General features: G+C 40.1%; 1 protein-coding gene across 3 annotated transcripts in view; it reads left to right on the top strand.

The window, feature by feature from the left end:
- Positions 1 to 6,085, top strand: part of slc35f4 (solute carrier family 35 member F4) — a 34,317-nt gene extending 28,232 nt beyond the window's left edge. For 2 of the 3 annotated variants that reach the window (XM_017711818.2, XM_037541709.1), the window contains exons 6-7: positions 775 to 864; positions 5,185 to 6,085. In XM_017711818.2, coding sequence (XP_017567307.1) covers positions 775 to 864; positions 5,185 to 5,426 — 332 coding nt within the window. In that variant the 3' untranslated portion in view covers positions 5,427 to 6,085. The remainder of the gene's footprint in view (positions 1 to 774; positions 865 to 5,184) is intronic. The other variant, XM_017711819.2, reaches the window with a different exon arrangement.
- Positions 6,086 to 13,775: the final 7,690 nt, after the last annotated feature.

The following is a 13,775-nucleotide window of genomic DNA, read 5'->3' as shown; positions in this document are numbered from 1 at the left end:
CCACTTTGTCTTATAAAGCTAAAGCAGAGCACTAAAGGCAGTGTCTATTACATTAGGATATTAGCTTATATACTCTACCATTTAAAAACTGAGAATGATTTGCCAAGTTAATCATTTTAAGAATTTATACAGTGCAGATTAAAATATTACAGATTACTCACCAAGTGGTGATGTTAGATGTTTATTCAATATATTAAGAGTTCTGTGAACAACAAAGAAATAAAATGATAAATATACTATAATGATCTATTACCATACATACTGATCAAGTTGTCTGTCTTGAGATTAGATCACCACTTTTGAATGAATACATTAGCAAATATTTGTTTGAAATACTGGTGAAATCAAAACATCTGTCCATTGCCAATATTTATATTTCAACCAAAAATTCTTCTGATACCAATATGATTTTGATACCATCAGTGCCACATGGTAGATAGATCCCTCATCGCCCTGGGTGTAAGTTGGGATTGTAATATTTTGAGGCTGGACAGGTGTTTTCATTCAGCTGGAGAAGTTTGGTAAAGAGGTAAAAAGGTGCTAGGTGCTAATGCTAAGTTTGGCTTCTTTTGATTTGCAGAAAATCACAAATACAGAGCAGCACAATCAAATTTTGGTTTATTCTGTTATTACTGAAAACCATTTCAAACTGTTGAAGAGTGAGTTCCAATTTTGAACACTAGTATTTGATGTAATATTAGGTATAGTAAGATTATATACAATTTTGAGTAATTTACACTTTGTCTCTCTCTCTCTCTCTCTGTTATTCCAAAGTGTTCAACATTCTGGTAAATGTAGGTGTGGTTCTCACCTACCCAATCCTCATATCTATTGGGACCTTACTCAGCGTTCCAGGCAATGCAGGTGTGTGAGCTTACTAGTTCCTGCACAGAAATGCGGACTGATCTCTGTCATCACAACACATACCCATATCAATCAACACACATTACGGTGTAGCAGTCCATCACCTTTTTATCCAAATTACTATTCAGCTTTATCAGACACTCACAGTATATTCTCTTGCTTCTCTGGCTCTCTTTCGCTCACACACACTCTCACCCTCCTGAGCAAAATGTCTGAAGTGATCAGCATTTTTATGCTCCATTCCCCCCTAACCCCCTCTACTGCTAAAAGCATCAGTGCCATTACACAGCAAATTTGCCAGCCTTGCCCAGCATGTCTTCCCCCTTAAGACATCCAGAAGAAACCTGATCATTTGCATGTATCCACATTTGCAGCAATACCTCTCTCTTAAAAGAGAAGATCACGTTGCCAAGGCGACACTAAATGCTGGCTGAAGGTACTTGTCTTTAAAAGCAGTCTGCCAAGGTCAGTAGGTTAATTCAAGCTTGGCTTTTCAGACAGCTAGCACGAGCCCCTGAGTCACTTGTGCGTGGGCGGGGGGGGCGCAGAGCACACTAAAGTACTTACTGCTAAGGTGCATCACAGTGCTTTATGAGCATGAAGTGGCACTCGTGACTTTTTATGTTCTTTTGCTGCACTTTTACTGTTTGACTTTTCTTTGGCAGCAGGAGCCAGTGGAGCTGAAATTCATCTTTAAGGACTTAATTTACTGCAATCATTAGCCGCCTGATGATAGAAGCTATCATGATCCAGGCACTACTCAAGTTACTAGAATTGCATACGCTAATCATTTCAACAATTGCTAATCTGAACTGACCCATCCATACTTAGCTCATAAATGCATTCTTTAGCAGCTGTTGCAAGGTTGGATAAGCTAATGAGACATTGCAGTCCATTACGTTCTTACTGTAATGCCTACATTTCAAGTGTGTTGTTGATTTCACATGATATTTACAGTCAGTTAATTATTAACAGTGGGGTTCAGGTCAGACTGGCATGCCTATGTCAAAGGTTTGAATCTGTGGTCATTGAGCCATTTTCACTTAGTCAAGATTAGTCTTTGGATCGCTATCCTGTTGGAATCACTTTGGATCACTATCCAACCATGACTCACTTTCAGCTTTTTGGTGGAGGCAGATAGATTTTTATTTAAAATCTCCAAGTACTTGATGTTATTTATCCTGACTGTTCACCTTTGAAGGAAAATACACCCCCAAGACATCACAGATCTTCCACCAGACTTAACAGTGTGGATGAATTTCTTTTCTGTATTACCATCCAAATCCCCGCTGAGTGTTAATTGTCAAAAACTATATATGCTCATCTGACTATAGAACTGAGTTCCAGTCAAAGTTATACTGGCATCTAGCGAACTCTGAGTGCTTATGTTTGTGTTTAGATGAAAGAGAAGGCATTCCTTTGGCACGTCTTCCAAATACTTTGTTGGCATGGAGGTGGCATCTAATTGTACCTTTCGATACCCAAAATGTCACAGTCTAATGCAAATCTATAACTGTTCCTTTTACCTCTCCTCTAACCATCCTCCTCACTATGCATGGGGGTAATATACAGTCATGGCCAAAAGTTTTGAGAATGACACAAATATTATATTTTCACATGATCTGCTGCCGTCTGGTTTTTATGTGTGTTTGTCAGATGTTTTTATCACATACAGAAATATAATTGCAATCATATTATGAGTAACAAAAGCTTTTATTGACAGTTAGAATGAGTTAATGCAGCAAGTCAATATTTGCAGTGTTGACCCTTCTTATTCAGGACCTCTGCAATTCTCCCTGGCATGCTCTCAGTCAACGTCTGGACCAAATCCTGACTGATAGCAGTCCATTCTTGCACAATCAATGCTTGCATTTTGTCAGAATTTGTAGGTTTTTGTTTGTCCACCCGTCTCTTGATGATTGACCACAAGTTCTCAATGGGACTTGAGAACTTGGGATCTGGGGAGTTTCCAGGCCATGGACCCAAAGTCTCTATGTTTTGTTCCCTGAGCCATTTAGTTATCACCTTTGCTTTATGGCAAGGTGCTCCATCATGCTGGAAAAGGCATTGTTGATCACCAAACTGCTCTTGGACGGTTGGGAGAAGTTGCTCTCAGAGGACATTCTGGTACCATTCTTTATTCATGGCTGTGTTTTTAGGCAAGACTGCGAGAGAGCCGATTCCCTTGGCTGAGAAGCAACCCCACACATGAATGGTTTCAGGATGCTTTACAGTTGGCATGAGACAAGACTGGTGGTAGCGCTCACCTCGTCTTCTCCGAACAAGCTGTTTTCCAGATGTCCCAAACAATCGGAAAGGGGATTCATCAGAGAAAATGACTTTACCCCAGTCCTCAGCAGTCCACTCCCTGTACCTTTTGCAGAATATCAGTCTGTCCCTGATGTTTTTTCTGGAGAGAAGTGGCTTCTTTGCTGCCCTCCTTGAGACCAGGCCTTGCTCCAAGAGTCTCCGCCTCACAGTGCATGCAGATGCACTCACACCTGCCTGCTGCCATTCCTGAGCAAGCTCTGCACTGCTGGTAGCCCGATCCTGTAGCTGAAACACTTTTAAGAGACCGTCCTGGTGCTTGCTGGTCTTTCTTGGGCGCCCTGGAGCCTTTTTGGCAACAATGGAACCTCTCTCCTTGAAGTTCTTGATGATGCGATAGATTGTTGACTGAGGTACAATCTTTCTAGCTGCGATACTCTTCCCTGTTAGGCCATTTTTGTGCAGTGCAATGATGACTGCACGTGTTTCTTTAGAGATAACCATGGTTAACAGAAGAGAAACAATGATGCCAAGCACCAGCCTCCTTTTAAAGTGTCCAGTGGTGTCATTCTTACTTAATCATGACAGATTGATCTCCAGCCCTGTCCTCATCAACACCCACACCTGTGTTAATGGAGCAATCACTGAAACGATGTTACCTGATCCTTTTAAGGCAGGGCTGCAATGAAGTTGAAATGTGTTTTGGGGATAAAGTTCATTTTCTAGGCAAATATTGACTTTGCAATTAATTGCTGTTAAGCTGATCACTCTTTATAACATTCTGGAGTATATGCAAATTGCCATTATAAAAACTGAAGCAGTAGACTTTGTAAAAATTTATATTTGTATCATTCTCAAAACTTTTGGCCATGACTGTACACTATTAGGCAGGTTCACTACAGCTCCATTTGTTTTAAACCTCTTAATTATTGGTACAACAGTGGATATAAAAGTTTTCATAGTCTTTGCTTGATTTGTGAAGGTCATCACATTTTTGTCTCATTTCATCTGATTCTCTAATCTTCCCCATGTCAGTAACTGATAATGAAGACTAAGGGAGTTTGGCTTTGTTGTCACTCCTGTGAAATAAAAAATCATGGATGACCGCTTAAGAGTGCAATATTAATTCTCCTGTTGCATTTTGTTCATGAATTTCTAGGACTGGCAATAATTATGACACGCAATTTTGTTAACAAAATTTACTTTAATTAAAGCTTAGATTTTTCTCCCATTATCAGTTTGAGACTGAGCTAATTCACCACAAAGACATCCTTTTATGACTTTTTATCCATCTGAATTTGACTTTATTCTGTGTGCATTTGAAAGGACAGACTACATGTATTTTTGTGAAACTAAGCTAAAATAAGCACAATGGCAAATGTGCTGCCATTTCCAACCTGGCTAGGCCCAGCTTGATAGCCTGCCATTTTAAACTGGAAAGTCAACTTTATGTAACAAAACTCCAACCTAAATGAATTGGGTGGAATGGGATTTTTGCCAACATTCTATAAAGCTTGTCCAATCTTGTAATAGTTGCTAAGTTAAACATATTTGTAGGCAGGGCATGGATGTTCAGTTGATATTCTCAAATTCTATGTCTTTCTATGTCTTTCAATTTCATTAGCTCCTTTGTAGCAAATTCTGAAGAGGCAACTGAATTTGACTAAAAGTTACTGAATAACTAAAAAGTTGGTCTTCATCAAGGTCAGTGGTTATACCTAGTCATGGCAGTCAGCTTTGGAAAAAGAGAGACTTTAATTACTGAGAATCCTTTGCTGCAGTCTGACAAATTTCTTCAGGCAATTAAAAGGACTTATGTATTTCTGAACTAATGCAGGAAGGCAATTGATGTTACCACAGCCATCCTAAGTATGGGTTTATTTATTTATTATTTATATTAATTATACCCAGTTGGCAGAAAGTCCTAACACATTTATGAAAACATTCTATCAGAAGCAGGCTAGTTATTTCCTAATCTATGTTTACAAAGACTCCACTGTGATTTTTCACATACCAATTTTCCCTCTTTGTTCTTCTTCTACTTCTCCTCAGCTATTGATGTGCTGAAACATGAGGTGATCTTTAGTGTGGTGCGTCTGGCTGCTACCTGCATCATCTGTGTGGGCTTCCTGCTCCTGCTGCTGCCTGAAGAGTGGGATACGGTCACTTTACGCTTCCTGGCCGCCCTCGCTGACAAGAAGTCTGAAGAGCATGGAGAGGAACTCACAGAGTCCAGCATCCACACGCGTAGCCGAAGCAGAGCCAATGGAGCTGTTTCCATCCCCATGGCATGACCTTCAGCCTCTACACCATCTCTGACCTGAAGAAGACGTGCTAGAGCTGAAGAAGCGCCATGAAGGCCGTGTCTGGGTCATGGCTACTTTTAGGATGTTCCGGAGGTGTCTAGTAGATGAGTGGGGAGTCATGGCGAAATTAACAGCCACAATACCAACTGTGAGAAAATCGGTGCGAAATAGAGATCCATTCTGTTACTTCTTTGACATTTAAATGAAACAACACTAGGGCATTTTTCAGACTGGACAGAGAGAAACAAAATCTCCCTTTCATAACAGAAAGATTTTTATTTGCAGTATTTATTTTTCAGCTGAGATTTCATATTTGCAATTTCTGTGGGGAGAAAGACTTTCATGATTAATACAAGCAAATAGCCTTTCCTTTTGCACGCCCCTAATCCCCGCCCCCCCTCCCTTCATGTTGCCTGTTGAACCCTGAAGCACCCCACATGGACTGTATTCTGTGAATATAGACTCAATCAGGGCCAATTTGGCTCATTGTAAAATGAATGCATTCAGAGATAACTATAATACAGAGATAATTAAATTGTATTTAAAGGAATTATACTGTATATATGGAGGGGAAGTGTATTATGCCATATATAAATAAGGCTTTTTTCTTTTTACAATGAAAGGAAAAATAAAGATTTGCTTCAGAATCTTCTGGGCATGATTCTATTGTTGGGAAATGGTAAAAACTGCTAAATGGTATAAGCCAATGTATAAGACATTTAGGCTCTCACCATCCTCAGTGGAGTCAGCAGAACGGTCTGTCACTTCCTTTGCTCTCACATTAGACAGTTACAGGCATTTGGAAATGGTTTCCAGCCAAAAGCACAAAATGCAGTGAACCACAGCAGCATCACAAAGGCAGTGTATCTTTTTCCTTTCTAATACATAAATTTCCATTGTTTGGCAACTCAATACTGTCAGCAAAAATCCATAAAAAATTGCCCTCTTCCTGCAAATACTTAGGATTTAGCTCATTACCTGATGTACATTTTTACAGAATTATTTTTGTAATGTTAAATTGTATTTTACAGAAAGAATAACTTCTATATAACAGCACCTTTTCCTGTGATGTTCTAGTGATGGTAAAATGTTATGATGCTTCAACAGCACATTAATGTAGTTATTGCTTTTGACTGTTACATACAATACTGTGCAATGGTCAGAGACTACTGTTCATTTGTTTTTTGCAAAATGTCAAGAAAAAAAGCAAAAGAAAATTATATATATATATATATATATATATATATATATATATATATATATATATATATATATATATATACACACTTATATCTTATGTATAATCTCTTCAGAAATATCTCCTGAAAAATAAATAACTGGTACGTAATGGCTGAAAATTAAATAATTGAATGTTGGTCTTTGACTTTTGCACAATACTGCAAACACAGTGGTTTCACATTTTCTGCATACACATACTTTTTCTACATATACACTGAGAGACTGCTGAGACTGTTACTCATGCCATGCCTCTGCTACACAGGAAAAAGCTCACATCCTAGCTCTGACTGCAGTGTTTGTCACTAGTGCATTGTCTCACTGATATATGCCCTCTAATGAGAAATTTGCCTAGTGGATGTATTCCTCTTCTCTAGACTGTTGTGGATGCTCCATTAAATCAAATGAGGCAGAGAATAGGGGTTTAGCAGAGGAAGTGGGGAAGAGTGTACACATTGCTGAAGAACCGTTTAAATCCACATTAGGGTCTTATTATGGCAAATAGCACGGACTCCCTGGCAAATAGAGATAGCACACTATAAGCCCACCAAATGCAAAGAGCAATGACTTATGAACATTTGTAAAGCCACAGGGGTGTGTGACAGGCCAGTACACTGCATGTATTCCAAGGAAAGCAGAACAAATATTTCTTGAAACTATGAAACTGAGGGGTTCCAAGTATGCCTTAAGTTACCAAAGGGTAGCTAATTTTAAACCCAGACTTAGGAGTTGTAAAGAATATGCCCTAGGAAAGCTGAAATTACAGCATTGTTATTGCAATTTTTGCCTCTGTACCAAGAGATGGAACAATACCACTTTTCTTGTCAGATGACAATACCAATATTGAAACCTATAAGCTGACTCTAGTACTGATTCGTTTTTTTTTTTTGTTTTTTTTTAAAGCACTAAGCTTTAAAATGTTTGTAATTGAAGCATTTCACTTAATATGAGCATCTAAAAGTAGGGCATCATGCTTAAGCTATTCAAGCACTCTACTACCCCACACGATGTGAGCGTATAGTATAGGCTTCAGGCTAGGTCTGATACAGGATTGGATCGGAATCATTATTTTTTTCTGATAGCCGATCCAGCATTTACTATAGTGGTAAAAATGCTGCTCCACTTGATACATTGTATAAGCACAACATACATGCCATTATCATATTAGTGTCACCACTGTGGTAAGACATAAATAATATCTGGTCAGTGGTAGGGGGTCTTATAGTAATCTCTTTTCATTAATACCAGATTGCAGAGTGGCTGACAAATTGTGGATAGCAACAGATGGGCTGCAGATCGTAAGTGTGTGTGAGTATCCAAACACTATATATTAAACACTATATATGTTTAGATTACATGAGAGTAAATCAAGTAAATGCTGCAAAAATGTCATGTAAACTGCACCTGATGTCGTTATAAAAGATGTTGCCAGTGGTTGAGTAGCAGTCATGATGAAGGCGAAGGAGCTTCCTTATGTTCTCAGGGGACAACATTGTTAAACAACACTCAAATGGAAAAAACTCCAGAGCAATAGTAAAAAGCTTAAACATCCAGGAAAAGCCAGGTGCACCATGCAATGTTCAATGATAAGCAAGGTAGGAGAAAAGCCTGCAGTCACTCGAAAGAAGTTGCAGGACAACCTGAAAGCAGCAGGAACAACAGCTGCACAGAGAACAATAAACATTAAACTGCACCATTATCATCTTTGTTCCATCACCCCATCCTAAACTCCTCTGCTAAAAAGAAATACAGAGATGTGCATCTAAAATCAGAGCTCTTTTGGAACAATGTACTCTTTGGTGATAATTCAGCTCATCATGTTTGAAGAAAGAAGGGTTGCGCATATGATCCCAAGAACACCATACCTATAGTGAAGTACAGGGGTGAGTGCATCATGATTTGGAGCTGCTTATTTGCAAATGGTACTGAGGCATCATACATGTAGTGGAAGTGGAAATTTGCACTAGAAGTATGTTAACAAAATCCAAAGTATCTGAATAGGTGTCTGTAGTTTCCTCCCATAGTATGAGGTAAGTGTACCTGATAAACTGGCCAGTGAGTATAGGTACAAGGAATGTGTACCTATTAAACTTCATTAAACTGGCAACTTGGTGTATAAGCCTCAGTTAGGAATTACTGGAACTGTAAGGCAATTTTTAGATGGAGAGGCCCAAAAAACAACAATATTGTAATTTTAGCACACTCTAGCTGTAGTCAGAAATTGTATGCCTACAAAGTGCACCTACATGTTGACAAAATGGCCAAAAACCAGAGGAAGGCAAAATATTAGAGAAAGGCCAATTCCAATGTGCAGATGTTGTTTGAAGTAAAACAAGTACAAAATAGTTTTAAAAAGCAGAATTGTCACAGATCCTGTCAATCATCAAGCCTGGCTCCCTGAGCTGTGGCATGCCTATCCAGGCAAGCAGCAGACGGGCCCCTCGCCACCACTCAAGCATTTCCACTCAGTTACAGAGTAACCCATGGGGGGAGTCGTCATGGAAACCTACCTCATTACGACAAAATCTGAGAAATATAAAGCGAGGAGAGGGGCAACCACCTGCCAGTTCGTAACAGAAGTTTGCCATAGTTTTCGCAGAATTCCTATAAAAGTTCAAGATGTCCAAGTGTCTCAGGTCTTAACATAATCCTTGCAGAAGCAAATGGACGACTGCTGTGAAACACAGACAAAGTGGATTTCAGACTCATAGGCTTAATCAAGAAAAAAGGGAGAATGGACATGAAGATGACTCTGGACTTTGGAGGTGAAAGCGATATGGGCCAAAGGCTTGGGGCCTTGGATTGCATCCTGGAATGGTAACTGTCATGCTTGGCTTTGTTCCACTCTAAGGATCATTTCACACTAATCAAGCCCACTGGGCTTTTAGTCTACCATTAAAAAAATTGAAATTCCTGCATGTACTTCTTTGTCACATTGCAGCAGATTTTTATGACTATTTTCTCAGACACTCTCTGGAGATATCAAGGACATTCTGAAGTGACTTTAAAATGGGAAACAGCAACTCTAGACCAAAGATTTCCCAAGTTGCACCATCTCAGAGTCTTCTTGAGGAGGAAGAACCATCCTGTCAACCAGCCTCACCATGGATGATCACTGCTGCACAAGGTCAACCAGAGTACCAATATGGTATTGTGGGCCACCAGCACACCAGTCAACTGCCACCACTAAAGCAGCATGCGCCTCAAATTGTTCATTCACTACCAGGTCAGTGCATTTTCACTGGATATGAAGGTGTTACATTTGTTCTGTCATTGACTTTCTCAGCCTTTATCTCGTCTGTCTTGTCACTTCAAAAGTAAATGCTCCTTTTTGTAGCCTCAACTAGTGGCCCAGTTTTCTAGTTTGTTATTGTTAAGCTATTAGGCTGTATGAATGCCTTTCAAGTGCATACAAAAGGACTGTATGTTTTCTTAGTTGAAATTGCATTGCTGCATAAATGTTCAGTCCAACTGCCATTTGCTCATCTTTTGATTTGAACTTTGTGTGGATGAGTGTGATTTGGGAACTGTTATTTACAGGCTTCCAGAATCTGCATGCAGAAACGGGCCACAGCATTATAAAGTTTCATCCACCACAACGAGCAAAGGTCTGAAGTCTTAGTATGTGCTTCAGTATGGATGTACAAGAACAGAGTATTCAAAGTATTTTGGTATTGGCACTGACCATAAATATTTTCCTGCAATCACAGGCATAGCAACCAAAAGCACTTCTTATGGAGCCCTCCATGGCTTCTGATGAACAAGCTTTCATGGTACACACATATATTCCCAACTGTCTAACTTTTGTGATATTTCCCCCTGTTTAGAGCAGTGAAGGCTGGTGAAGTGTGACAGCAAACAAAAGAGGCACAATTTGAGGAAAAGGTGTGTGTGTAATATGTTCAGGAGTTATTTAATAAAAGAAATTCTTTTTAGGCCAAAGGATGGAGAGATGGGGTTGCCCACTGGTATTCCAACCCCAGTTGGGGAGGGCGCCGTGGCACAGACTGCAGTTGTCAGGTATAGAGCTACTATAACAGTGTGTATATATATATATATATATATATATATATATATATGAATGTATCTGTGGTATATGACAACTTTGGCTGTGTTCACAATAACATACAGTGTACTACAGTGGAAAGCTGTGAGTATTGGTGCTAAGCCTTCAGTTCAGGCCATAATTGTCAAAACTCAAAAACATGGGTGGGAAAAAACCCTATGCTAATTTCTGCTAATGCCCCTATGGGATTTAAGCAGAATTTTAGTGCTAATAGAACTGTTTTATGTATATCTTGTAACAGAGATTGACTGTGAACTCATATATTCACAGTCAACCAGAGATTAATAATTAAATTAGACTTACTACAATATTTGCAGAGTTTATATACAACAAACACAATGATTATATTGAATAAAATGAACTAAAAATTATGGAAATTTTCTTATACAATATCTCTGATAGGCCTTCTCCCTGGCCCTGAGGGTTCCTCACTGGTGCACTGTATATTAAATACTGCACATTATTTGTCTTGAAATGAATGTGTTGCATGATTAGTTGCAGTATCTCATAAAGATAGCTCTATATGCAGGCTGGAAGCTTTGTAAAAGTAATACATCCTCCAGGAATATTTAGCATGATAAAGAACTTCATGCTACTACTTCCTAAACAACTTACTTCCTTTGGGCACAATCAGTATATAAGCAGTATGTAGTACACAATTTGAGCAAAGCCCACGTCTCTCCTTATAGAAGGCAAAACATCCTCAACATTTGTTAAATAGGGATATATACTACAATGTTTTATTGTACCCTGATGTTTCTGTGAGTGTATGTAAAAACAGTCATACATGACCACTGTGCTTTAACTAGTATATTTAAATAACCTCTGTCCTGATTGCCTGCCCTGTGTCATGCCTTATTAAAAAAGCAGTAGAGGCAGACATGCTCCATTACTTCAAAGTGAATAGGGTGTGTTAACTGCAGGTTGAACAGGTGAATATCTGTAAATGAGTGAATTCAAAATAGACTGTTTTTTTAGCTTATATGTATGGACCATATGGAATTTATTTAATTTATTAAAATAATAGGCATTTTTCCATGATATAGGCCTTTTGATGACTTAAGATACTCAAGTTCAAATGATTTTGGACTGTTTTAATGGTCCATTTAGGTTGAAACATTTAGAAAATAAAAATGGCAGCTAATGTTTTTTTGGCAAATGAGATATGGAGAATTTTCTGAAAATGAAAGATTCTATATCAATGAAAGTCTTTTTTCTCCTAGAACTGTATGTCCAGCCAAGAACTATTTAGGAACCTTTATTTTAACGAGCATATGTTGAGAGGGTACTATGGAACGTTCTTTGCTATTATAGATCATCACACCACCATTTATTCACCCAAACTTACAAAACCTGCTTGTTCCTTCTGATGTTCCATAATATATATTTTTAAAACTGGTCAACCTTCTTATTTTAAGATTTGATGTGATACTGATCTGTCAGTATAGTAAGTCAAATACAGCTCAGAAATTGAAATATTTGTGAGAAGTGATGTTTAGTAGCTCATAAGATGAGGATAAAGAGGGAGGCAGAAGCAGACAGCTGGTGAGCAGTGAGCCTTGCCCTGGTGGTCCCACTGGGTCTGATTATGGTGCTGCTGGAATGGAAAGTGGGCTGGGCTGTAGCCACAGTGCTTCCTCAATGGGATCCACTTTCAGGGTACAGGGAGCAGGAGGAGAGCTCCTCCCTCCCCTCAGGAATCTCCAACACAATCAAGAGTTAATGATATCTCTTCTGACACAGCATCAGGAATCAGCATCTGAAATGAGTTACCCAAGCACATGTTCTCTTTGGCATCATAAAGATTCTGAGAGTTCTCTGTTAATCATAAACAGTAGGATTTGACAAATTAAACTGTTTCAGCTGTGATAGGGTATAATCTTTAAAAAAGATGCTTTCTCAAGGGTTTTTATAAAGACAATGGTTCTATACAGTACCATGAACATTCAAAAAACAATTTGCATGCTTAAAGGCTTCTTTACATTGTGAAATGGTTCTTCAGATTAATGCAGGATGTCCATCCATCCATCCATCCATCCATCATCTTCCGCTTCTCCGGGGTTCGGGTCGCGGGGGCAGCATCCTGAGCAATGAAGCCCAGACCTCCCTTTCCCCAGCCACTTCCACTAGCTCCCTGGGAGGGATTCCGAGGCGCTCCCAGGCCAGCTGGGCGATATAGTCACGCCAGCGTGTCCTGGGTCTTCCCCGGGGTCTCCTCCCCGGTGGACTTGCCTGTGACACCTCCCAAGGGAGGCGTCCCGGAGGCATCCTAACAAGATGCCCGAACCACCTCAACTGGCTCCTCTCGACGTGAAGAAGCAGCGGCTCTACTCCGAGTCCCTCCCGGATGACCGAACTTCTCACCCTATCTCTAAGGGAGAGTCCAGCCACCCTGCGGAGGAAACTCATTTCAGCCGCTTGTATTCGCAATCTCGTTCTTTCGGTCATTACCCAAAGCTCATGACCATAGGTGAGGGTGGGAACGTAGATCGACCAGTAAATCGAGAGCCTTGCCTTATGGCTCAGCTCTTTCTTTACCACAACAGACCGGTAAAGAGCCCGCATCACTGCTGACCCAGCACCAATCCGCCTGTCAATCTCCCGCTCCCTTGTACCATCACTCGTGAACAAGACCCCGAGATACTTAAACTCCTCCACTTGAGGCAAGAGCTCATCCCCGACCCAGAGAGGGCTCTCCACCCTTTCCCGCGTGAGAACCATGGCCTCGGATTTGGAGGTACTGATCCTCATCCCGGCCGCTTCACACTCGGCTGCAAACCGATCCAGTGAAAGCTGAAGTTCACGGCCTGATGTCCCCAATAGGACCACATCATCTGCAAACAGCAGCGATGTGACCCTGAGGTCACCAAACCGGACACCCTCCATCCCCTGACTGCGCCTAGAAATTCTATCCATAAAAATTATGAATAGAATCGGTGACAAAGGGCAGCCCTGACGGAGTCCAACTCTCACTGGGAAAAAGTCTGACTTACTGCCGGCCATGCGAACCAAGCTCCTGCTTTGTTTGTACAGGG

Source organism: Pygocentrus nattereri, chromosome 10 (genome assembly GCF_015220715.1).
Source record: "Pygocentrus nattereri isolate fPygNat1 chromosome 10, fPygNat1.pri, whole genome shotgun sequence".
Lineage (NCBI taxonomy): Eukaryota > Metazoa > Chordata > Actinopteri > Characiformes > Serrasalmidae > Pygocentrus > Pygocentrus nattereri.
This window is presented reverse-complemented; position numbering and strand designations above follow the sequence as displayed.